Source organism: Artemia sp. Qi Xiang Cuo, chromosome 16 (genome assembly GCF_049724085.1).
Source record: "Artemia sp. Qi Xiang Cuo chromosome 16, ASM4972408v1, whole genome shotgun sequence".
Lineage (NCBI taxonomy): Eukaryota > Metazoa > Arthropoda > Branchiopoda > Anostraca > Artemiidae > Artemia > Artemia sp. Qi Xiang Cuo.
Window position 1 is genome coordinate 42,151,326 of NC_142809.1, and position 27,152 is coordinate 42,178,477.

At 34.7% G+C, this 27,152-nt stretch overlaps 2 protein-coding genes across 2 annotated transcripts in view; one reads left to right on the forward strand and one right to left on the reverse strand.

Moving 5' to 3' along the window:
• The window catches only part of Cand1 (Cullin-associated and neddylation-dissociated 1), a 170,405-nt gene that overhangs the window by 23,908 nt on the left and 119,345 nt on the right, over positions 1 to 27,152 (reverse strand). The window contains exons 17-20 of the mRNA XM_089102636.1: positions 24,150 to 24,309; positions 18,956 to 18,959; positions 17,479 to 17,677; positions 16,050 to 16,307 (exon numbers count right to left, since the gene is read on the reverse strand). Of these exons, the coding sequence (XP_088958762.1) occupies positions 16,050 to 16,307; positions 17,479 to 17,677; positions 18,956 to 18,959; positions 24,150 to 24,309 (621 nt within the window). The remainder of the gene's footprint in view (positions 1 to 16,049; positions 16,308 to 17,478; positions 17,678 to 18,955; positions 18,960 to 24,149; positions 24,310 to 27,152) is intronic.
• Positions 1,470 to 8,979, forward strand: LOC148942923 (uncharacterized). Its single transcript, XM_089102570.1, has 3 exons — positions 1,470 to 1,576; positions 1,620 to 2,066; positions 8,039 to 8,979. Exons 2-3 carry the CDS (start codon positions 1,728 to 1,730, stop codon positions 8,975 to 8,977), a joined length of 1,278 nt encoding a protein of 425 aa, XP_088958696.1. The 5' UTR covers positions 1,470 to 1,576; positions 1,620 to 1,727; the 3' UTR covers positions 8,978 to 8,979.

Below are 27,152 nucleotides of genomic sequence, written 5' to 3' on the forward strand. Positions count from 1 at the left end.
AATACTACCTCTTGCTTACTATTATTTTTGGCCAAGATCCCGCGACCAAAGTTGGAAGACGTCCTGGTAACAAGAATTTAGGGTAACCCCCCCCCCCTTCTCACCCACAGAGGCTGCATTAGCATTGGGCCACCAAGAGGCAAAGCTATTTTCAAGTTTGATTGGAATTAAGCAACATCTTCTAGTTGGTTTCCTAATGACAAAACATGAGGGATCCCCTTCTCCCGACAGAAGGCCCATTGGGCTCGGGTCGAGTAGAGAGCAACTTAGAGTTTAACTTTCAAAACTGTTTTGATGAAATCTGGCATCCATTCAAGTAGATGCTATAATTAAAAGAACTTAAGGCCATCCTTCAACTCAATTTCCTGCAGATACAGGATATGATCCTTGATTTGAAACAGCACAAGTAGGACACTATTCTTACGTCCAAACAAGCTCGAGAGAGATCCAAAAATTAATTCTGGTAAATAGCGCGATGGTGAGAATTTTGCACCCTTCCCCTAAAAAAAAGAGCTCCTCGTGTAGCGTAGAGACCATCCAAATGGACACCAAAAACATTTAGTCTACCTTATGTTGAGATTCAACAGCCTATTCTAGTAAATGTCTTGATGACAAGAATTTAGGCAAACTCCCCCATGGGAGGGGAGGGCGCATCAGGCCTTGTAAGGCACAGCTAGGAGACTAGTAGCTCTTACTCCCCATCAAGTGCCATTAAAATCAACAACTACTTCTGGAAGTAGACAACCCCCTTCCTCTCTCCTTTCACAGGTTGGACTGAAGACGACACTCAGGTAGATGTGTTAGTGATAACACTACCGAAAATACTTTACCCTTATCTATAAGTTGAATCGCAGCCAGACTTGTTTCATTTTAGTTTTGGGCCCAAGCTTCATCACATACGAAATTTCCAAAATTCGATCAAAATAAAAAAATTCATATAAAAAGCATCGGAGTGTGAAATTTTGAGATCGATGGTTCCAAGATTATCTCCTAGAAATATAGAAGAACTGGTAAACTCTCAATCGCTGATTCTTGAAGACATTTTTCTAGTTTTACGTGAGTACGCCGACTGCAATGAGTTACACCACCCCTAAATGGAATTATCTAAGCCATTGCCTTTACGGGAGGAGCATATTAGAGTAAGAAGTGGATTCCTGGCCAAGATATATTAATTTTAAGGCACTATAGCCATTTTTGCTATTGGAAACCAAATACATCATTCTGTGATAAGAAAAATAGCTAAGGCTACAGAAGGCCAAAGTCAGACCCTCTGTAGAGACTTGACGATTTGAATTTTGGTCATAAAATAGAGCCAGTTTAATTTGGCAATTTTCTAACTAGACCATCTAAGGAGGGGAGAGGGTCATTAGCCCTTGCCCTATAGGGTTCAGAGGCAGTGCTATATCAAAATGACAAAAATCTCGATTTCTTTTTTTATACTCAGTCGTCATGAACTCTTTTATTTTTCAGAAAACTGCACGTTAATTTCTTCGAACCTACTTGGCAAATCCTGAATACCAGACATTACCTTGGTTGCCATTGTTACTTTCATGAGTGACAGTTTTTCATAAATTCTGTTTAAGAAAAGTTGGGAAATGCACAGATTCGAAGTGTGTCAGAAGAACAGCATCAGGAGAGACATATGCTCAAAAGAAATACCGAGTTTAATTTGCTTATGTGTTAGACATGTTGTACAAAAAATAGAAATTACTGCATCAGTAATAGATATGTTACCATTCCATCTATATGCTAATTTAGCTAGAGAGGCAGTAATACTTGGTCTCGAGGAACAAGTTAAACAGATCATGAAGTTTTGGTCAAAGAAAACCTTTGATCTGGAAAAAATTGCACTTGCATGCTGCAGCAACTGTAAAAGCGAATTCTACGTCTGTCCCCACCAGAGAATGGCTACAGCAAGCAGCGCATTCACATCACTTATAACAGAATGCGAACCACAGCATCTGAGGTTCTACGACCAGTCTACAACACAAATGTGCATAGATCACCTTATGCAGATTGAAAAATTAAGGAAGAATATCAAGACAGCTATGCCAGGAAAATACAAGGTAAGAAAGTTGGCTATTGGAAGTAGTGTAATAATTAAAGATATTTCCAAGGAATACCCTTATTTCTAACAATGCTTGCTAGCAGCAAATCAATAATAGCCCATAAAACTAATTTCTTAGAAAGGAGAAACACAGAACGTCACTATCAACCATAAATATCGTATTTGTGTCAAGTCGACGATCAGTCAACCAGAAAATCTCGGCCACCCCACTGCGAATCCAGTGAGCTTTCCCAGTAGGCAAAGAAACAAAGAGATAAAACTCTATTAATAAAAAAAAAAAATGATACTACGACCATTAGATGAAATATGAAAAACAACATGACGTAGATATTTCGCCTATATAAAAACGAGGTGTCTTTAGCACAAAAGAAACAAAGATTAAAAAACTAAAAGAAACTAAAAACACATAAAAACCAACACCAATATTGAACTACAATTGTCGTAACATGTCCACATAGGTCACTGTCACTAATAGAGTTACTTCGATGAGAACACCAAAGCAACTGGATAAAAATATATAAAATGGAAATTAAGTTAATAATTCTATTGCAAAATAATCCTATTGTTTGCTATCATTGATGCAATTCTCCTTGGTCTTGTATTTAATCTCATCCCTAGGTGATTAGGTGATTTTGTAAAATCTTAATACCTCCCTTAGTAATTGGTTCATTTTTTTAGGAGAATGTTATAAATTGGATCAATATTTAAAATTTCCTGTATCCCTATTTCAAACAGTTCGTGGTAACGAACTGTACGTAAGGAGCGACCCGGTTCAATAGGAACCGAAACTCTAAAAAACGGAATTTTGATACCAATAGATACATCAAAAGAATCAGATTTTTATGCTGATTTCCAATATATAAGTTTCATCAAGTTTAGTCTTACCCCATTAAAAGTTATGCGCCTGAAAAAATTTGACTTATTTTCGAAAAAAGGGGGAAACACCTCCTAAAAGTTCTTAGAACTTTAATGAAAATCACACCGTCGGATTCAGCATATCAGAGAACCCTACTGCAGAAGTTTCAAACTCTTATGTGAAAAAATGTGGAATTTTGTATTTTTTGCCAGATGAAAGATCATGGATGCTTGTTTATTTTTGTTTTTTTTTTATTATTATTATTTCCCCAGGGGTAATCGTATCGATCCAGCAGCCCTGGAATATCATTAGATGGATCATCCGATCGGAAATTGAAATTCTTAACGCCCATTTTAGGTGAACAAAAAAATTGGAGGGCAATTTGGCCCTCTCTAACGCTCATTTTTTTTCCTGAAGTCACCCAATCAAAATTCTAAGACAACCATTTTGCCCAGCATAGTCAAAAATTTAATGAATATGTCTTTGAGGATCTCTTAATCCCCCACAGTTCCCAGGGGAAGGGCTGCAAGTTATGAACTTTGCCCATTGTTTACATTTTGTATTGGTTATTGGGAAGTATACAGACATTTTCAGGAAGGATTTTTTTCTGGTGGGGGAGGGGGCTGGAGGAGGGGGTTACTCGGGAGAATCTTTCCGTGGAGGATGTTTCCTTGGGGTAAGGGACATTTCTATGAAGGGGGCACCGGATATCCCAGCATTATTTAAAAAACGATCAGAAATTAAATTTAAAAAAAAACAAGTTTTTTCAACTGAAAGTAAGAAGCAACATTAGGAATCAAAACGAACAGAAATTATTACGTATATGAGGGGGTTCGCCCCCAAGTCAATACCTCGCTCTTTACGCTACAGTTTTTTTTTAGTGCTTTCAAAAGAGCTATCTATTCTAATTAAACGGCCTTTGTGATTCAGGGGTTGGTGATTTAAAAAAAAATTAACTTTACCGTAAAGAGCTTGGTATTGACTAAGGGGAGAACCCCTTCATAAACGTAATAACACATATGTAATAAAAAAACAATAAAAAAACAAGTGATACGGCTTCTTTACGCTAAAGTTTTTTAGTACTTTCAAAAAAGCTATCTATTCTAATTAACCGGACTTTGTAATTCAGGGGTTTGTGATTCGAAGAAAATTCGAACTTTAGCGAAAGAGCGATTTATTGACTAGAGAGCGAATTCCCTAACATACGTAATAAAACATACGAATATAGAAATTCGTTACGTAAGCTAATTCGTAAGTTACATCAGAACAAAATTTCAAGAAAGACAATTAGCCAAAAAAAGGAAAATTAATATTTAAATTTCGTTTTAATTATTCATGTACGGTGAGCCAAAATCAAAGCTGCATTAATTCAAAAACGTTCAGAAATTAACTAAAAAAAACATGTTTTTTAAACTGAAAGTAAGGAGCGACATTAAAACTAAAAACGAAGAGAACTTATTCTGTATATGAAAGGGGCTGTCCCCTCTTCAACGCCTCGATCTTTACGCTAAAGTTTTTTATTGTTTTAAAAAATAAAGTTGTGAGACAGAGTCAAACTTTAGCGTAACGAACGAGACGTTGAGGAGGGGACAGCCCCTTTCATATACGGAATAATTTCTGTTCGTTTTAAGTTTTAATGTCGCTCCTTACTTTCAGTTAAAAAAAACTTGTTTTTTTTAGTTAATATTGAAACAAAGGCAAACATATGTTGTTGTTTTTTTTATTTCAATGGCCATGGCATCATCAAACATGGATACATATTTATCCCTACGTCATCAAATAGTCATGGCTGGCCAGTTCATCTTTCATCCAGTAGGCAAAGCCTATGCAATATGAAACATTTTGACTGGACCGGTCTCGGTCGTCGTAACAATTCTGAGACAAATTACCAAAAACCATTTGTTAAGCTGTTTTCAAAGGGAGACTAAGTGGGGAGTGTACATCAGGAAGATTGGAGTGTGATTGAACATACAATCCCTTATCGATCCTCCCTTTTGAGAACAGTTTCCGTCTTTATGCATGGAAACGCTATTCAAGTTGGTCACTTCAATTGTTTCTAGACATCTCTCAAGACTTGACGTCTTCGTTCTTGACAAACAGAGTCACCCTCGATTGGTTTGTCATTTATGCAATGACCAGGGAGCTTTTACAACACATGGCTACACAAGTGTGCCATAGAGAGCCGTGAGGGTTAACCTTTAAGGGAACCTTCGCCCTCTTTAGGGGAAGGCTGGGAGAATACTTCATATTTCAAATCACAGTCTCTATTAAATATTACAGAGTTGGATTCGCGTGACAACTATTTCCGTTTACGGTCATTAATTAAAAAACAGACTTTTCGAAAAAAAAGTTTTCCAAAGAAAAGTAAAGAGCCATATTAAAACTTATGACGAGTAAAAAGAGTCCTATAATACTTCAAACTTGAAACGAACGCAATTTACTATCAACGAACAAATGATGTCCAAAACGAACGAAATTAAAATAAATAACCACATCAAATATAAAGAGAATACACACTGCTATAGACGAATGAAATGAACAAAAGAATAAATAAAAAAAAAACTCAAGTAAAACTTAAAATGAATAGAAATTACCACACACAGGAGTAGGGATACTGCCCCTAAACTTTCAACAGAACACAGAGACATTTGCACTTTACTGAAAAAAAAAATTATATTTCGAGTTTGTATTTTATTTGTTATAAACAATTTGAATGAGTGCTAAGTCAAGCGAGGTTGAATTGAATAGGGGTTCAGATATATAAGGATTTTTTTGCATAGGGGTTTAGATAAATGGGGTTGAGTTGCATGGGGGTTGAGTTAAATGAGGGTTGACTTGCCCGAGAGTTGAGCTGAATGAGGGTTGGGTTGCATGAGGGTTAAATTCGATATGGGTTGAGTCACACCAGGATGAGTTAAACGCAGATTGGGTTGAACGGGGGATGAGTTGAATGAGGGTTGAGCTGAATGAGTGTTGAACTAAATGGGTTGAGTTGAATGAAGCTGAGTTAAAAGAGGGTGGATTCTGATTCTCATTGCTGCTAACTATGCATAGATTATAAATCCCTTAGGAGCTTATAGTGCAAACATATTTCGTAGATCACATACAAAAATGGTTGATCCATCTCCTTCTCCCCAAACAAAAGATTTGAAGTCACCAATATTACCTTGAAAGCTGTCTTTGTATTTACCTGAAAGTTTAAATCTCATCTCCCAGGACATTTCTGAAACATGACAGATATACTATTTCGACGATCTGGATGCACTTATTCAATTTTTTTTTTTGTCGGCCACTTGTCCCAGCCCTCAACACTCCCTGAACATTTCAACTAGATACCCTAATGTGTTCCCTAGCTATTGCAGATAGACGATTTTGATAACCTCGAAAAACATGGTGCTTTCGATTTATTTTGCTACTTAACTGTGCATAGATCATGAGTCTCATGAAAGCTTGTAGGACAAAAACAGAGACAGAAACAGTTTAACCCCTTCTCTCTTCCCCAGCCTAAGATTTGAAGTCCCCTTGCCCCCCTCCCTCTTCCTCTACACAAAAACATTTGAAAATATTCAATCCATCCCTGAAGCCGGCACCTAGAAATTGCAGATGTGCTATTTTCGAGGCCCTGTTCTTGAGGTTAGAGACGTGCACTGGAATATTTTTTGTTTTGTCCATTAGGTTCTTCTTGGCCCAAGGACTTATGGCTGTAAGTTCTAAGCTGATCCGGGACAAAAGCTTTTAGGTTCCATTTTCAGGCCTCCTACACCCCCCCTCTCATGACAAAGTGACTGACCCCTTTGATCCAGAGAATGATCCCTGAAAGTTTTGAGTCCATCGCGCACCCAACATCTAACAAGTCCTCCTTTCCCATTATAAAATCTGTATGTAAATTTTTTGCAATTTGTATTATTTATGGTCCTTGACACAGCGGCAATGGGTCCATGCCAGCTTCAAATGCTTTATGAAGCAAGGACTTTTATTTTTAGTCTTAAAAATTGCATTTTGCTCCTCTGATATAAATAACACAATAACCTTTCCTGATAAGGATAGTGGTGCTGCCTTTGGGTTCAAACTGAAGCATATGGTGCTTTCGAAGTACATAAAATGTTACGACCAACCACGGTTCCATTTTTGATTGATTCAATTTCAATTTGTTTGGCTAGGAGGAAAAAGCTACTTTACCTTTTAGCATGTTTGGAGATTTAAAAGTCAGTAGTCTCGTAGATACTGAAAAACGAATTTGCAGTTCTAGGAATTGATCGATCTCTATCTCTATAATCTACTTACTCGATCCACACCAGAATGCACATGATTAATAAAACCAGATGCTATTTCGACCAATCAGAACCTATTTACTGCTCATTTTTACTTATCGACTTCTTAAGAACAGCTTTTAAATCATACATGAACAAGTTACTCTGCTTATATTGAAATATGTCTTCACTTGAATATTTGCAATTAATTTCAATAGGACAGGACTTCCTTTGTTAAAGGGTATGAGTTTCTTTCCTCTACTGCTACATAAAAATGGCACTACTAATACAGTACATAGCTAAAATTAGGGCCGTTAGCACAAATGACAACCCATCGCAACATCTAAACGCCAGAAACAGATACAGATACGCACACTCCTCCTTCACGTCAGTTTGCCAAGATTGGGAACGAGGTCAGTCGATTGGGTAAGAAAAAGCAAAAGAATATGCACATTAGAGACCCATCAATTTCAAAAACGTCTTAAATACTGGTACTTTTGACTCTGCACAGCTAGACAGGGGTCGAAGGCGCTGCCCGCAGAGCCAGACAACAAATTAGGGGTTACCGCCATCTTTGCAGAACGTAGATATAAGGTCAATGATCATTCCTCGGGGGAACTCTTGTCTGATCATTGGGTTAAACCTAACATACAGCTGTGAAACATTTTTTTTTTTAACTAAAGAAGCATCACGCCATCAATTTAACAAACTTTTTTGTAACTGACTTCGCGATTAAGTTACAAAAAAAGGTTAAGTGAGGGTATAAAAAACGAAAAAAAACATTGAACACTATTCGTAAGTAGTATGATACGTAGTACGTGTACTAAGACTATACAAGCTAAAAAAAAATTCCTTTTTTTGCAGATTTTTATATATTTTGTCGTGATCAAACCAGACGATGGTGAATCTACTGGACAAAAAGAAATTTTCAAGTCCCTTCAACAAGTATTAGAGACAAACAAAAACTCTCCAGTCGAGATAGTTTTCACAAGGCTCCAACTGGAAAATAGAAATACAGACCAAATGCTCTCATTTCTAAGAAATCTGGACCCAACCCTAAAACATCTTTATGCTCCTAGATTGCAATTAAAGAGCGAATTTGAAGAATTTATTTCGATTATCCATCGTTTTAAAGATTTGGTTACTATAGACATTGAAGCAGTTTCAAACAACATGACTATAAGTCGCGCCAGACAATTAGGAGATTTCTTAGCAGACAAAACCTATCTTCAAGTTCTTGATCTTTCAAATAATCCAGTAGGCGGACTTCTGAGACACATACTAACAGATGCGCCAGAGGAATTGTGTTTACTTGATCTTAGTAATACAAATATCCAAACAGAAGACCTACTTTTTATAGCTAACATAAGCACGTTTACAACAAAACTGATACGCTTGAGCTTGAACGACAATGATCTATCACAAGTCAACTATAATATTTTCTATTTTTTTATGACAAAAGTGAAAGCGTCATTAGCAACTTTATTACTGAAACAAACAAACCTTAACCATAAGAATATGGTCAATATAATTGCTCTATTCTTTGAATCACCTAATTTAAATGAATTAGATGTTTCTTTCAACGCGTATACCGTAGACGAGCTTAAAGAAATGATACTAAGTGCAACTGATTGCCCCAATATCAGAAATTTGACCTTTTCTTGGCCTTCGGATTTACAACCATATGAAAAGGACCAGTATATAAAAGGTCTATACAAATTCATTGAATGCACCATTGATAAAGACAGAGATATTGAAATCGGAATAATAGGAGATTTTGGAAGCCATGAATTCAAATTCTAATGCTTCGGTACTATCGTATAATTCTACACTAGGTGTGTCAGCCGAATTTTCTATTTCTATATGTGTTAAACTATGTTATTTTCAAAAATAAACAGAACGAAATTTCAGTTTAGTAAAACGTATAACGTTATGATTTGCAGTGAGTTATGCTCCCATAAAAGGTAAAAAAAAAAAGCAACACTAAAAAATAAAATATATAAAAGCAAAAAAAATTTTTTAAACACGAAAAACGGTTTTTAATTTTCTAACAAGCAGTTAACTAAAAAAAAATTAATTTTGCACAAAACCTCCGAATATTTCGGCCCCACAACCGGGTGCCTTTCTCAACGGAAAAAAAAAAAAAAATAAATAAAGCAAAAAAAAAAAAAACTTAAATTACATTACAATAAAACATAATAAAAACATAAAGAGAACAAAAATCAAAAACGAAAGAAAAATATAAATAAATAATAACAAAACTCACATATTAATTAAACACTTCCATGCACTGAATGTCTTTCAACTGGCCTCCTCTCAGTATATAAATGGAAATATATTAAATAAACACTTCCATGTACTGAATGTCTATAATGATTCTACTCGCCTCCTCCCAGTATATAAATTGAAATATATTAATTAAACACTTCCATGCACTGAATGTCTTTCAACTGGCCTCCTCTCAGTATATAAATGGAAATATATTAAATAAACACTTCCATGTACTGAATGTCTATATTGATTCTACTCGCCTCCTCCCAGTATATAAATTGAAATATATTAATTAAACACTTCCATTAACTGTATGTCTTTCAACTGGCCACCTCTCCTTATTTAAATTGAAATATATTAAATAAACAATTCCATGTACTGATTGTCTATAATGATTCTACTCGCCTCCTCCCAGTATATAAATTGAAATATATTAATTAAACACTTCCATGCACTGAATGTCTTTCAACTGGCCTCCTCTCAGTATATAAATGGAAATATATTAAATAAACACTTCCATGTACTGAATGTCTATATTGATTCTACTCGCCTCCTCCCAGTATATAAATTTATATACTGGGAGGAGGCGAGTAGAATCAATATAGACATTCAGTACATGGAAGTGTTTATTTAATATATTTCCATTTATATACTGAGAGGAGGCCAGTTGAAAGACATTCAGTGCATGGAAGTGTTTAATTAATATATTTCAATTTATATACTGGGAGGAGGCGAGTAGAATCAATATAGACATTCAGTACATGGAAGTGTTTATTTAATATATTTCCATTTATATACTGAGAGGAGGCCAGTTGAAAGACATTCAGTGCATGGAAGAGTTTAATTAATATATTTCAATTTATATACTGGGAGGAGCCGAGTAGAATCAATATAGACATTCAGTACATGGAATTGTTTATTTAATATATTTCCATTTATATACTGAGAGGAGGCCAGTTGAAAGACATTCAGTGCATGGAAGTGTTTAATTAATATATTTCAATTTATATACTGGGAGGAGGCGAGTAGAATCAATATAGACATTCAGTACATGGAAGTGTTTATTTAATATATTTCCATTTATATACTGAGAGGAGGCCAGTTGAAAGACATTCAGTGCATGGAAGTGTTTAATTAATATGTGAGTTTTGTTTTTATTTATTTATATTTTTCTTTCGTTTTTGCTTTTTGTTCTCTTTATGTGTTTAGTATGTTTTATTGTAATGTAATTTAAGTTGTTTTTTTTTTGCTTTATTTATTTATTTATTTTGTCCGTTGAGAAAGGCTCCCGGATGTCGGGCCGAAATATTCGGAGCTTTTGTGCATAATTAATTGTTTTGTAGTTCACTGCTTGTTAGAAAATTAAAACCCGTTTTTCGTGTTCAAAAATTTTTTTTTGTTTTTAATGGAAAAGCAGTGTGGTCTAAGAAATTATTTATTTAAAAGCAGCAAAACTAATTACTTTTAGATTCTGTTTATAATTATATTAAATTTCTTAAAATTAATTGTAGGGCGCCTTAAAAAAAAATCCGCCCTTCGAAACTACACGATTGATCAACTACAAGATTATTTGCATAGATTATGTTAATTATAATATAAAATATTTTAATGCAACTCAGTAATATATAAAATATAATATACTAAAAATTATACGTAATGTTGCGTTAAATTTAGATCAAATTTTGCATCAAACACAATAATATATAAGCTTTTATTGATATGTAAATATTTCATTATAAACGATATATTAACATCTAATAACAATAAAATAATAATAACTTTTGTTGATGTAAAAGCCTAAGGGTTTTGGCAGTACAAAATGAAAATTTTAATAGTAGTTAATTCACTCTACATTCAAACATTATGATTACACAACTTAGAAAATCTATTTCTGTGCTCCATCGCTAGCCTGAGAAATCGAGTTAACACTTACATGTGTTTAAACATTCAACACTTATATGTGTTATACATTTTGTGTTTTGCATTTGTTTTAAGCGGGTTTTACACTTATGTATATTTTATATTCTATGCTTATATTTATGATAAAGTTCCTAATATATACAGCAGGCTGTCCCAAAAAGTGAATCCAATCTTTCAACCTTCGTGACCTGTCAAATCGTTTCAACGTAAGAATGAGTTGATCCTTAAAATAACAGGAGTATAGCTTAGGTTTAGCAAACAAAAAATTGTCAGTAAATAGTACTAGAAGCCCCATTTTTAACCAACGTCTAAAAGTCCTGCCTAGCAATGCCCAGCAGGTTTTACTTAGCCAACACTCTCAAATGGTCTAAAAGTTGAAGAATCTTCAAACCACTGTAAAAGTACCCAATCTGTGTTTAATTTATCAACGCTTCAGACTTATTTCATTGAGAGAACATTGGGAGCTCTATACTGATCTCAGGCTGCCCCTCCCCCCATTGGGAGCTCTAAGATGACTGATGACTGAATTGACCCTCTAAGATGACTGAATTGACTTTGCTTACCAGGCCCCACAATAGTGAAGACCCATATGAGTGTAAAGTATATAAATATAAGTTATGTCGCAAGACAAATTTGACTCTGCACATGAGATGGGGGGGATTGTTGAAGAATCTTCAAACCATTGTAAAAGTACCCAATCTGTGTTTAATTTATCAACGCTTCAGACTTATTTCTTTGAGAGAACATCGTCCTATCCATGTTTTATTGTGAAAGGTTCTTCCTTTCAAGAGACTTGACACCTCACCATCTCTTCTTATTTCCAGTTACACTACTGATTTTATTTTTTCATCTATGTTCAGTTGTGTTTCTTAATTTATTCTTAACAAGAAACAAAAAATTATAAGAAACCAAATAGAAAAAAAAAGAATGAGCAATGAGAAGTAAAAGATCGGATAATATTTTCCAGGGCATATTTTCTTCTTTCTCTGCTTATATTTATGGGTAATTTTGTTTTTGCCAATTGCAAATCTGAATGTTCAGAACGCATGAACTAATCCATATCATCGCAAATCTTACCATTAAAGCGCTATGACATAAACGTAGGGAATGATTGCTTGTTTGGCAAAGCTTGCTTATGATTAGTTCACGATCTCTTTTGTTACTTAGAAAGGGTATTATACCCTTTTTAAAATATAATTGTAAATATTAAAAAAGTCCTTTTTTTAAATATAATTTTCGACGACACCCAGTATTTTTAAAACCACATTATTTAAGTTTCCACAGGACTTTTACCTAAAGTTTGACTTTAGAAGAGATGATAACATTCAATTAAATATTCGAACTATTGTTAATCTTATTAGAGAAATCACCTTCTAAATTGGCATAATAACAAAAAAATCTTCTTTTATTCTTATCATTACAAATTAAATAAATGTAATTTGCACCAAGTTTCATTGGTTCTCTGGCTCAATCATTTACAATTTCACACTTGACCATCCATTTTTTCCACAGATGGCTACAGTGATGATAATGGTGATTTGTTAAATGTTTTCCAGAAGAATTGGTAATGAACAGTTTTTGTAACCCGTTTGACTAGCCAAATATCAAACAGTGAGCTGAACAAAATGTGGTTCTGTCCCGCTTTCTAGGGCTATAATAAAAAAAAAATTGAGATGGCTAGGACATATTTTTGCAGATGAAAGATAATAGACTGTCTAATACCGTCCCTTTTGGCCATCCAACTTTAGCCAAATGAAATACAGGTTGTCCCCGAATAGGGTGGGTAGAGATCATAAGAAAGGATGTAAAGGAAATTGAAACTTTTTGGGAGGTTGTAAAGAGGGGAGCTTTAAATAACTTGGGATGGAGGAGGAGCATGTGCAGCCATGTTGGCCTTAGGCGGTTTGATGTTGCAGTGAGTTGTTAGTAGATGGTTCACTATTTATTTTATAACGACAGTGGAAAATTCGCGACTAAAATCTTTAAGGGATAAGCATGTAGAAAACTAAATGGAAAATTGCTTAGTTGTTGCGGTTTTAAAAACACAGGGTCTCCTAGAAAAATCAATGGAAACAAAAGGAATCGTTGGTGGGATAAAGTACCCTCTTGAAGTAACATAACACCGGGCTAAGGTCATAAGCAAACACTGTCAAACAATGAATGGCTACCGCGTTTATCCCATAGCACATTAAAGTCATTTCCAAAATCATTAAAAAAAATAAAATCCATCCTTTTTTAGAATTTAAGCAAGATCTATTTCTTACTTGAAAAGGGTAATAAGTCCATAAACCACACCACACTAAGTCCATAAACATCTTTCTTTAGTTAGATAAAAAAAAAAAATTTCAATTGAAAGGAAGGAGCGACATTAAAACTTAAAAAGAACAGAAATTATTCCGTATATAAAGGGGTTGTCCCCTCCTCAATACCTTGCTCTTCACGCTAAAGTATTTTAATACTTTTAAAAAAGCTTCTTATTCTAATGAAACGACCCTTGTATTTCAAAAGTCGTTTCTTAAAGAACTGGGACAGATAGTCAAACTTTAGTGTAAAGAGTGAAGTATTGAGGAAAGTAGATACCCCCATATACGAAATAATTTCGGTTTGGTTTAAGTTTTAGTGTTACTCCTTCCTTTCAATTGAAAAAAAAATTGTTTTTTTTTTTTTGTTTATTTAATTTCTAATCGTTTTTCAAATAATGCCGGGAAATCTGACACCCCCTCCATGAAAAATTTCCTCCCCTCACAGGAATCTCCCGTGGAAATTTCCTCCCACGTAAATTACCACCACTCCTTGGGAAATTCCCTACAGACAATTCCATCCTCGCTGAAAATTCCCCCGTAGAATTTCTTGCGGACGATTCTGCTTGAAAAAATCTCCTTAACATACTTTCATTCGAAAGAGATTTTAATTCCTAATCACTTTCAAATCGTGCCGCAAATCCCCCCTTTCAGTGGAAAATTATTCCCGGAGTCCCCTCCCTCCAGTAGGAAGTTGCTCTAGTGGGATATTCCCCATGGAGAATTTCTCCCGCAGAAAATTCCCCAATGGAGAATTTCTCAGGTGAAAAATCCTCCCCTTGAAAATTCCCCAGAAAATTCCAACCCCACTGAAAATTTTTCCCAGACAATTCCCCTGGGATATCTCCACATGCAAAATTGAGACGGCATAAGAAAAAGTAAGACAAATAAAAAGAATTTCATATAGGAATTCTGTCAAATTCTCCCATTGTAAAATCTCCCCTGGAAAGTTCACGCTAGAAACATCCCTCCCCCCGGAAAATTCTCCCCATGGAAGCCCCCCCCCCCAAGAAAAAGTCTGTATACTTCCCAATAACAAATATTATAGGTAAACAATTGGAAAATTTCAGAACTTACTGCTCTTTTCTCAGGGACTGTGGGGGGTCATGTCACCCCCAAAGGCATAGCTATCGGACCTTTCAACTATTCTGAACAAAATGGTTATCTAAAAATTTTGATCAAGCGAATTTGGGGAAAACTGAGGCGTTTGAGGGGCTAGTTGGCCTACAATCTTTTTGAATTTTAATGGAACTTCTAACTTCCGTTCGAATGCACCCTCTCCTGATCGCTGAATCTGATGGAATTTTCATTAGGATTCCTTGGTGTTTGCCCCCCCCCCCTTTCAAAAATCAGGAAATTTTTCTTAGGGTCGTGGCTTTTGATGGACAACACTAAAACTTGATGAATCTTATATATCTGGAATCAGCACAAAAAAGTCAATTCTTTTTATGTATCTATGGATATCAAAATTATATTTTTAAGATTTTAGGTTACTATTGAGCCGAGTAGCTCCTTACTTACAGTTCGCTACCACAAACTGTTTGATAAAGTTTTCTAGTAAACCCAGTATATTTCAAAACCGCAAGATTTAAAGAGTTTTTATTGCAAGCTAGGTTTTCAATTCTTACCCGATTGCTAGTGGTAGACCTTACTGCAATTAAAATAGCTTGTCTAACCAATGAGGCATTCTTCCAAGCATACGCTTCAACAGCTTTTTAAAGTAAAAAAAAAATCATTTACAGGTTTACATTTATAAGTTTATAAAAAGTTTTAGGTTTAAATTTTTTTGAAAATGACTAGGCGCAATCTTTTTTTGCTACTTGAAAAGGGAATTTAAGTTCGAAAACCGTGGCACAATTGGTCCATAAGCCCCTTTCTTTAATACAATTTTCTAGGACACTCTGTCAAGATTTAAGAAGTTTTCACGGCAGTTTCACCCAAGGTCAGGTCACGACAAGAGACAAAATTTGCTCTTCTGGGAAAATAAATATTCACTATTTATAAGAAAACTAATTATGAACTTTACAGCAGTTAAAATGATTTGTCTAGCTAATGAGGCAATTTTTTCAAGCATACGCTTTGGTAGTTTACCAAATTGAAAAAATAATGTAAATTTTTAAATTTATTAATTTTTTAAAATTATTAAATTAAAAAAATTTCTAGACGATTATTTCGTGTTCTTTTTTGCTATTTGAAAAGGGTACTCTAAGTCCTATTTGGCATAATTCGTCCATAGACCTCTTTCTTGAATATAATCATCTGGGACACCCTCTAGGTTTAAAACCGCAAACAATTAAGTAGTTTTCATAGGAGTTTCACCTCATGTCAGGACTCCCAAAGAGACGAAATTCGCTTCTCATGGAAACTAAATATTCAATTTTTACCTGATCACTAATTGTAAACTTTACAGCAGTCACAATAGTTTGTCTCATCAATGGGGATTCATTTTGTCGAGCAGCCTTCAGTTCAGGGAGCAGTTTGTTCGGCTCCATCATAGTCAGCTTTCCCAGACACTCAGCAACAATTTTTCGTGTACCTTTTAGAGGTGATTCACAATGAATAAAAAGACGACGCCAGATTTCAGGTATATATGGAGCAAGCGCAATGGCACCGTTAGGTGAAGTGGCGTGGGATGAAATGACCTAAAAATGGTATATTAGACAAAAAAAAAAAATAACCGCCCAACTAAATCGTATAAATTAAAAGAGAAATATATTCATACGAGTAAAAAAAACAACAACAAAAAAACAACGAAAATCGTTTTGGTTATGTAAAAGCTGGAAAACCAGTTACCTATGCAAATCTATGGAATTTTAAAATCCAATCATAAGTAAATTGATATAAAAATGTCTACAAGCAAGAGAAAATTATAGACTACATAAGCGACAAGCCTTTCCGTTTCGTGCTATTTGCATCAGTAAATAAATGAAGCAAAATAGCAGACACTGAATAGATAGATAGATTTATTCACATTAAAGCCCTATTGAGCCATGGTGAAACATAACAAATCAGCAGAAAATACAACATCAAGACGCAAACTGGCAAAACGCTAGAACTCATTATTCAAGAAAATCTATACGATGCTTCATACCTACCCGGAAGAACCTTCCAATATTTTTTTTTTATCTAAATAACACCAATATTTCAAAATTTCCAAAATCCAATCTCTTCCCCCAGTCTCCCTACCAAAAATTTCCATTCGCAAATCCCTCAATTCCTTACATTCTCTTTAAAAATGATACAATGGCTCATTGATCTCTCCATATATAAAGAAACTGTAAGGACGATCCCTAAATCTAGCCCTCCCTAAGTATTTCCTTCGTTCGCCAAGAGGCATAAAATTCCCCGTTACAGACATTACTCATTTTAAATCTTCCGGAGTTAATCCCTTTTTTAGATAAACTTCTTCGCCCCATTACTCCTTGACCTCCGCATATAGCCCCAGGGACGGCGAGGCGATCTTCTCAGCTTGCCAAACCTGAACTTCCTGAGACTCTAGCCTGGTAGCAACTAACCTAGATACAGTCGCTACCATAATATATAGCGGAATTTGAAACAACATAATTACACAACTCCCACTACTGATAGCACACATTAAATAGCACACAACATATCACAGCACAAAGCCACCTCTCCCGCTTCTCCTTTTATCTCCTACTCTGCATTAGAGGTTCACTTCTTCCTTACTCCCATAGAATTCTAACTTCCTTCGTCCCCTATAAAAAATTCCTCTTTTTTGCTCGATCCCAACCGATATAATTATATTCAAATTAAAAAAATATATATATACATAAACGGAACAAAATAGCTTACTTCTTTCAATGAGCAGAGGAGTAGATACTGCCTCTTTGCTTTACTCTCTGTTTCCTGTAGAATGAATGGAAGGAATTCATTTAAGTTGCCGACAGCAATAGAACCAAGAGCATACGAACCAGCTGATCTAACATCTTCAGATTGTGAATTGAACGACTCTATCAATACCTTTTTAAGAGAGCCAACTCCACTAAGGTCTCTAAAAATAACACATATACTTCACAATTTGTAAATAAGCAATCTTATAATATGGACATAGTAAAAAGTCAAATAACAAATCATTGAAACACCACTTCGCTTCTTTATATATATATAGAACTGGTTATTCAAGAAAATTTACACGATGCTTCATACCTACCCGGACGAACCTTCCAATATTTTTTTTTTATCTAAATAACAGCTATATTTCAAAATTTCCAAAATCCAATCTCTTCCCCCAGTCGCCCTACCAAAAATTTCCATTCGCAAATCCCTCGATTCCTTACATTCTCTTTAAAAATGATGCAATGGCTCATTGATCTCTCCATATATAAAGCAACTGTAAGGACGATCCCTAAATCTAGCCCTCCCTAAATTTCCTTCGTTTGCCAAGAGGAATAAAATTCTCCATTACAGACATTACTCATTTTAAATCTTCCGGAGTTAATCCCTTTTTTAGATAAACTTCTTCACCCCAGTTCTCCTTGACCTCCGCATATTGCCCCAGGGACGGCGAGGCGGCCTTCTCGGTTTGCCAAGCCTGAGCTTCATGAGACTATAACCTGGTAGCAACTAACCTAGATACAGTCCCTACCATAATATATAGCGGAATAAATATATAGCGGAATATAAGCCATAATATATATATATATATATATATATATATATATATATATATATATATATATATATATATATATATATATATATATATATATATATATATATATATATATATATATATATATATATATATATATATATATATATATATATATATATATATATATGTATATATATAACACTCAAGTCTACTTCTAGCCATAACTACAAAGTAGTTTTGACACTAGACTTCTACGCAATACAGAGTAGCTATGAATGACATTACGCGGGACGTTCGTTCAGCAGAGTATTAGCTATGCAGAAATGACACTAAGCTTCATGACCCATAATTGCACAAATTTTACAAAAATAAGAATACACAAATAAAACAAAGTATGAAAAAAACAAAGTATTTTATGGCTTATTTCTCTCTCTCTTTCTCTTTCTTTTTAATGTTTTCCGACAAAGCATCTTTTTATCCATCACATAGTAAATTCCGCCAAACCAACGTAAATACGTACATAATTATAGCAGCGTGAACTGCTTGGTGCCAACAATAATAATTTCGTTTGTCAGCGAACTATAGCATTATGGATACGAGCAAATATTTAAAAAAAAAAGTCTAGGCTACCCCCAATATGAGCAAAGCTAGGTTGGTTGTTACCATGGAAGTAACATTCCTTCATAGGTATACCCTTAAAGAAAACATATTTAAGTAAGGCTCAAAGAAATTAGTAAACTTCACTAGTTTAATAAATATTTTATGCAGATATTTTTTGACTGTAGGATATTTTATTGTAAATTTTCTTATCATCAGCATTTTTGTACTCCAGAAATACTATGCAAACACTATTCCTTACAATATTTTCTGTCCTTAAATTTTAATAAACTTTAGAATAAAAATTAGCAATCCTGAAACAATGTGCGCTAAGGACATATTTAGCAAGGCCCCAGGATTGTGCACATGCTTTATATCCGCGGGGGGGGGGAACTAGCAATAAGCAGTGTTTGTTATCAATTACATAACTAAAAATCACGTATTTACTACATAATTTTCATATCTTCGGTATGTGACTGCTTAAAGCAGAATCAAAAGAAACATTTGTACTATTAGAATTTAAAGCTTTAGTTATGTCGTCTGTGTGTTGTTGTAGGCTTTTTTATAAATTTTGATGGGTTCTACCAACATAAAAATGGCCACAGTCACATGGTATTTGATAAACCCCTCTTTGGCGAGTAACTGGGGTTATATCTTTACCAGAATTTAAGAAATTCATGATATTAAAATTATTTGTAAAGACGACATAAAAATTATTTTGTGTGCAAACTTTTTTTTAAACTTGTAGTGACTTTTGGGATATATGGAAGATAAATAATATTTGAGGGCTTGACGGGAACTTCACATTGTAAAAGACCCTTAATTTACGCGAGTGTCTTGCCAATCTTCGGCTAATTGTATTGTTAATAAAGACAATAGGATAACCGTTTCCAAAAAGTATGTCTCTAAGAAAATTTAGTTCATCTGTGATGTAAGATTCAGAGCAAATGTTTAGGGCACGGTCATCAAGAGATCTAACACCACCTCTTTTAACTTGTGGGGGGTGATTGGATTTAAAATGTAGATATCTGTTATTTTGTGTGGGTTTTCTGTAAATTGTAAAATCCAGTTTATCAATGTTACGAATAATTAAAACATTTAGAAACGGTAATTTATTTGCATTTTCAATTCTAAGGTAAATTGTAAATTACGGTCATATGTATTAAGGTGATCTAGAAAGCCCCTGAATTCATTTTCTCCATAATTCCAGAGCGATATTACATCATCCATATAACGCCCCCAAAAGACATGTTTTAAAAAATATGAATTTAAGGCCCAATTTTCAAGGTGTTCTACATAAGTCTTCGCTAATAACCCGGATAGCGGCGCACCCATAGGGAGACCATTTTTTTGTTGATAAAAAGAATTACGGAACTGAAAATACATTGAATACTTATTAAAAATTTTGACTAGGGACATTAAAACCTCACAATCTATTTCTGGTGTTGAATCTTCAATTAAATGATAGTTTTCTTCTATTTTATTTTTTAATAACTGCTCAGATATTGCTACATCAATATTTGTGTACATAAAAACTATGTCAAAACTACTTACTATTGTATTTTCTGAAATGCTTGCACTTTTAAGTTTTTCTACTAAATCTACCGAATTACATATGTACGATTTTTTGGGAATAAAGTAAAGGTTCGAAAGCTGTACATAACCACTTTCCAATATTGGAAGCAGGGGCTTTCGTAAATGCTACAATTGGCCTTAAGGGAATACCTTGCTTGTGTAATTTCGGTAAACCGTAAAACTTTTGGCAAAAGATACCTCGGGGGAGAAATTTATTATACAGTTGTGGGGTGATTTTGCCATTTTGTTTTAGATTCTTTAATTCGGTTATAATTTTATTCGCCAACTTCTCAGTATGGTCGTGAGTCAAGAAAGTATATGTATTTGTGTCTTTTAGGTGTGAATAAATTTGTTTGTCGTAATCTAACGTATCCATGACTACAAGTGAATTTCCCTCGTCTGCTTTTGTTATTATAATTGAAGGGTCTTTGCGAAGATTAGGCGTAATTCTCATGTCATGTGAATCTTCTGGTGTCAAATTATTATGAGACGTAACTTTTTTTTTGGCTACCGCAAAGTGGATCAATAAAACAATACCTCACATCATCTGGGTTAGAAATGGATGTTTAGTGTTTGTGCATAGAAGTTTCTATAGAAGAAACTATGTCTTCCACAGGAATTTATTTTGGTGGAAAAGAAAATTTTAGACCTTGTCTAAGAGTTTGGATTTCCTTAGGTTCAAAAATTCTAGAGGAGAGATTAACGCTAGTGAATCCAGGAGTAAACCTTGGGGTAAAAGTACGATAATTCATTGAAAATTCGTACCTCAGACATTCCAATTTCCTGTAAAGATGTTCTCTAGACAAACGTAAATCATGACTAAATAAATTCCTTTCCAATCTTACCACCTCAGAATAATCAACTTGGACAGATTTTCACATAAAAATTTTTCAAGAGATTTTCTTTCTGAGTAAATAATATGTCGTTTTTGTTTTTTGTCCTTAATAATGTGGACTAAAGTTTTTAAATGTAATGTGTGCGAGAATTGCGCTTCTTTCCGGGTATTTAAATGCAATTTATATCTTAAAGACTTAGGAATAAGATTTTCATTTCTGCAAGATTCTAAAAAATTTTTAATTATTCGTAATTATTTCGATGTTTTAATTATTCGTATAAACTGGATTTTACAGTTTACCGAAAACATAACAGATATCTACATTTTAAATCCAATCACCCCCCACAAGTTAAAAGAGGTGTTGTTACATCTCTTGTTGACCGTGCCCTAAACATTTGCTCTGAATCTTATATCACAGATGAACTAAATTTTATTAGAGACATACTTTTTTGGAAACGGTTATCCTATTGTCTTTATTAATAATACAATTAGCCAAAAGATTTGCAAGACACTCCCGTAAAATTAAGGATCTTTTAAAATGTGAAGTTCCCGTCAAGCCCTCAAATATAATTTACCTTCCATATATCCCAAAAGTCACTACAAGTTTAAAAAAATTTGCGCACAAAATAATTTTTAGGTTGTATTTACAAATAATTTTAAAATCATGAATTTCCCAAATTCTGGTAAAGATATAACCCCAGTTACTCGCCAGAGAGGGGTTTATCAAATGTCATGTGACTGTAGCCATTTTTATGTAGATAGAAACCATCAAAATTCAGAGAAACGCCTGCAACTACAGAAAAAAGACATAACTAAAGCTTTAAATTCCAATAGTAGAAATATTTCTTTTGACTCTGCTTTAAGCAGTCACATATATGATAACCCTAGTCATAAAATGCTTTTTGAAGAAACTTGCCTTATTAGCAATGATTTAGGCATAAAACAGACTGTTCGAGAGGCAATTGAAATTAAAATCAAAATAAACAGTAATATTTCTTTAAATAGAGAGTTGGGGAATATTCACTTAATGCCCTATACACAAACTTAATTAAAAATGATTTAACTAATTATATAAAAAAAACAGTAAATAACTCCACTCAACCTGTTACGAATAGACCATCTAGGCTGGCTGCCAAGAAGGCGAGATTAGCTTTATAAGCTTGCCTGTAAGTATTTTTATTCCATTTGAATGAACTTCCTGGTTGAACTTCCTTGAAGTAATGATATTAGGGCTGTTTTTAAAAGATTTAAAAAAAAATGTCTTTTCAGTTTTAATGATTGAATTTGAATGTAAGTTTCTTTTATATTTTTTTTTGTTTGTTTTGCTGAGGACGGCCCTTGGATATAGGGTCGAAATATTCATTTAAAGTTGCGTTCCGCTGTCTTGTATAAAAATTTCCCCGTTGTTCTACTTATTGCTTATGACGGAAAGGCAGTGTGGTATTCGTCGCTATTTACGGATATACCGGCTAAAATTCTTACTGCATGATTTTGTAGAACTCTTATTGGTTTTAGGATAGAAGAAAAAGTAGAGAGCCAAATACTCGAACAAAAGTATATACGGGTGTATTAAAGAAAGATAAAGATGGCGAAAGACAGATTTGCGAAAACAACGTTGGAGTTTCTTCATTATACCGAGATTTCTTGCCAGAATTTTGCTAGTTAAAGTTACATGTTGTTTAAAAGATAGAGTTTCATCTATTACAATCCCAAGGTATTTAAAAGACGCAGTCCGTTTTATAACGCCATTGAGCATATCTAATTTCTTGATCCATGGGTATAAAAGTTTGGTGATCGCAATAATAAAGTTAGACTTAGCCATGCTAATCCTTAATTTATTCGCCCTCAGCCATGCTATAATTCTATTAACTGATTCCTTCAGGAAATCTGCAGCAGCTCCGCTGCCTTAGCTGTGCTAATGGCTGTTGTGTCATCAGCAAAAAGTGGAACTGTTTCATTAATCGGGTTTACCGTTAGTTCATTTATTCTATAGCAAAAATTATTTAGACAATTTAGTAAATAATTAATAAATATCAAGAATAATATAGGACCGAGAACTGATCCTTGCGGAACACCTATTTCAATACGTTCCGGAACTGGCATCTAAAATCGGGAGGCGACCTCCCTGATCTACAAGAAAAAGCGTCTGCTTTTGCCGGAAATTTGTCGTTGTCTGCATTTGTTAGGGCACACCATAATTAACACCTTTTTATGTAAGTATTTGTTAAGTGTGCCAGTTTGCTGTATTGTGCTTTTTTTCTTCTACTTTTTTTTTGTTCTTGTTGTACTCCGCTTCTTTTTTATAGTGGTTAATAAATAAATTATTATTATTATTATTTAGTTGGACATACTGATAAAGATTACTTAAAAAACTTCTTATTAAATTTAATGATTTACCCCTCAAACCATTCACCTCACACTTCTTAAGTAGAAGTTCATGATCCACAGTGTCGAAAGCTTTCATCAGATATAAAAATATAGCACCTATTTTAAAACCTTTATCTAATACATCATTAACAATAATAGCACGAAAGTGCTATTTTAGCACTATTTCATTACATGTAGCACTGCAGCACGTGCTCAGGAGTGCCACCTGCATCACGAAAGTGATATTTTAGCACTATTTCATTACATGTAGCACTACAGCACGTGCTCAGGATTGCCACCTGTATCACGAAAGTGATATTTTAGTACTATTAGTCAATTTTTTATTCTAGCACCGAAAATCGTAGTGTAGCACGCATATTTGGGCACTTCTGGCCTATAGTCCGTCCACCATACGTGCCAGCCCCAGTTGAAAACCTTAAACTGTTTCATATGGTAGTAACAAAAAGAAAAATAGAAAAAAAATCACTCAAAGACGTTTCCCAATAAAGCCAACTGACAGGAGAGAGAATGCCAACTGAGAGTCAATTGTGTTTTTACTTGAGGCTTTTTTTAAAAACTTATTAATAATTTGGAAACTATCAGCACTTTTGCTCACTGAGAGTCCTCCAACAGCCTCCGCCAGAGAATCGTATGCCCGCCAATGAAAATGGATATAGCAAAAATATTCAATAAAAACCAACATCAAAATTGAAATCAACATTAAACCAAATATTTAAAACTTCGTTCAGAACAAGTATAGAAGTGCATTATGCCTATTGCACAATCCATTCAGGATGCCACTCAGAATAGTAAAGTTCCATTTAGGATGAGTCTTTATTAGCTGTGAACCTTTTTTTCTGTTTGTACCTTTTCTTCGCTTTTTTTTTACTAAAATCATTTTGTTTTATAATGTTTGTGGTGCTTTTTTCTTTCTCTGTCTAAGACAGTGTTTTATTACTAAAGGGGGCCTCCTCAATAATTTTTTTAATTGAATTAGCCATGTTTGCTCTATATACAAATCAAAACAAAATGACTATAAATTAATCCATGCTAAACAAACCGGTCTTGAAAGGTCAGTCCAGCTTGCTTTTCTCAAATTTTCTTCAGATTCTATAGGGCATGGTCATATATTGTGCTTTATGTCTTCCTGGACCTTCCTGAATCTTAATTTGCATTGAAGCAAAATAAGGCCCATGCTGGACCTGCTCTGTCACTGTGATATGCCATTTTGAATGTCACTGTCATTTTAATTTCTGCCATTTAGAATGTCACTGTGATATGGGCCTATTGATGTTGCATTAGTTGGCAGCTAAGAGGGACAGACTGTCCCACTTGTATTTCCATGGCTTGTTGTTCCATTCTTTGTCAAATCTTGACTTGAAGGAGGAACTAGTGAGTGCAGTCATAGTTTCCTCTTGAAGGTTGTTCTAGTCATTGGAAATATGCTCAGTAAAAAGTTCTGGCATATTCTGGTCTTCACTCTTTGCTTTGGTAGCTTCTGCAAGTGTCCTGTAGTGCTTTGTTGACCTGTATGTTTGGTGAGGATTGGGTGTTTTTGTTTGTGTTCACTGCTTTATAAAAGTTGAAACCCGTTTTTCTTGTTTAATTTTTTTGTAAATGGAAAAGCAGTGTGGTCTAAGAAATTATTTAAGAGAATTAACGAAAGCTGGCCACCAAGAATGCATTGTACTAAAAACCGGTACTGGTGCATTATATCTCACCCACCGCTATACACAAAAGAAGTCAAGTTTGGTTAATGCTAATGAAATAAAATAAAATAGTATGAAAATATAATAGTTTAGATACAAATTTCGGCTCTATATTTGCACATTGGGGGGGTGGGTGGGGGGTAAAGCATAGCATATATTAAATACGTAACCTAACCTAGGCACCCTCCCCCCTAAACCTAAAAAAACAACAGTTTAAATATTGTAAACGCAATGAGAAATCACGCTTTGCAATCAACTTAGATAGCAAAATTCGCGTTTGACGGATTTCCATGTCTGGTTTCCTTGTACAGTCTATAGCGGTGGGTGAGATATAATGCACCAGTGCCTAAAAACCTAACCTAACCACCTGTATATACTAAACATTCAATTAAAATATAACTGCAAAGTAGTTTCTCTCGCTCACGCTAAGCTTATTATCTCCGACTGAACACAGAGAACCGGTTTAATTACAAATCAAGGGCAAAGTGAGGTCGCTATAACACGTAAGCACCAAAAAGATTAACATCAACAGGAACGTTTGTAGGGGGAGGGTGGCTTAGGGCCTGTCCCCTCCTCAACTTGTAAGTTTTCCCAAATTTCCAAGCACTTCCTACTCAACGCATCAAAGAAAATTTTTTTCTGTAATTTCCCCCCCCCCCCCCTGAAAAAATTTCTTCAGTAAGTGCCTGAACATGGAGTCCAGCTCTTATTTCTCTCATACAGTCTTATACTCACATAGAGTATGATGAAATTTATAGTTTTTAGTTGTTGAGCAATTTTTGCATGTCGTCATGGGAGTTGTCTAACAAGTCCTCTTGACGCGCGATTTCTTCTCGGTTTTGATCTAAGCATAATCCGGGTATCACTTTTTCCATATTTTTGAAAATGATGAACTTTGATTTGCTACCGCTGCTAAACAGCACATATAATTCAAAATAGATTACACAACTCGTCTTTCTCAAGTTGAATTACTGACAATATATATATATATGTGTGTATGTATATATATGTATATATATATATATATATATATATATATATATGTGTATATGTGTATGTGTATATGTATATGTATATATATATATATATATATATATATATATATATATATATATATATATATATATATATATATATGTATATATATGTATATATAATGTGTCACTGAGTTATATATTCCTGTATATAACTTATATAGGCCTAGTCAGTGAGTTATGTATATTTATAAGTAGTAGGTTAAATATGTCACTGAGTTATTGCCTTTGCAAAACAAGTGATCCGTTTATCTGGCCTCCCCCAGGCCATTCAGCATGTCCCCAGGTGGCGATAGGGGAACGCTCTACAGATATGTAGGGTACCTCCATAGGAGGCATGGACCAAGGGGGGACCGTGTCCCTGGGGGTCCATAATAGAATCTGGGGCACCCTTGCCCGGGGTCATAAATACAGGCGGAGGAGGAAGAAGGCCCCTCAAAGGTACAATCAAAAGGGCCCACTTGTTTATCCACAAGTTCCATGAGTTGCAAACCTTCTCCCAGCAATGGGTTAAATTGCATGGTGATGCAGAACACCATTATGGGAGGATCCTCTATTTGAGGACAAATGCGGCAGGGCTGAAAATCCAGATCTATGGACAACGGCCTCTGTAAAGGGCTGCCTTGATCTTTTTGGGGCACCTATAAGACTGGAGACCTTGCAGTCAACTCTATTCCCACTTGAGGAGTGGCGCCCCTCGAGGAAATTATAGCCTAGTAAACGACACAGCATTCGCACGGGATTCTGACTAATGG

What these genes read in the sequence shown, in the direction of transcription:
- LOC148942923 (XM_089102570.1), top strand. Translation starts at nt 1,728, where the DNA reads ATGTTACCATTCCATCTATATGCTAATTTAGCTAGAGAGGCAGTAATA. An exon ending in CTATGCCAGGAAAATACAAG is followed by an intron (nt 2,067 to 8,038) that starts GTAAGAAAGTTG and finishes CTTTTTTTGCAG; the next exon opens with ATTTTTATATATTTTGTCGT.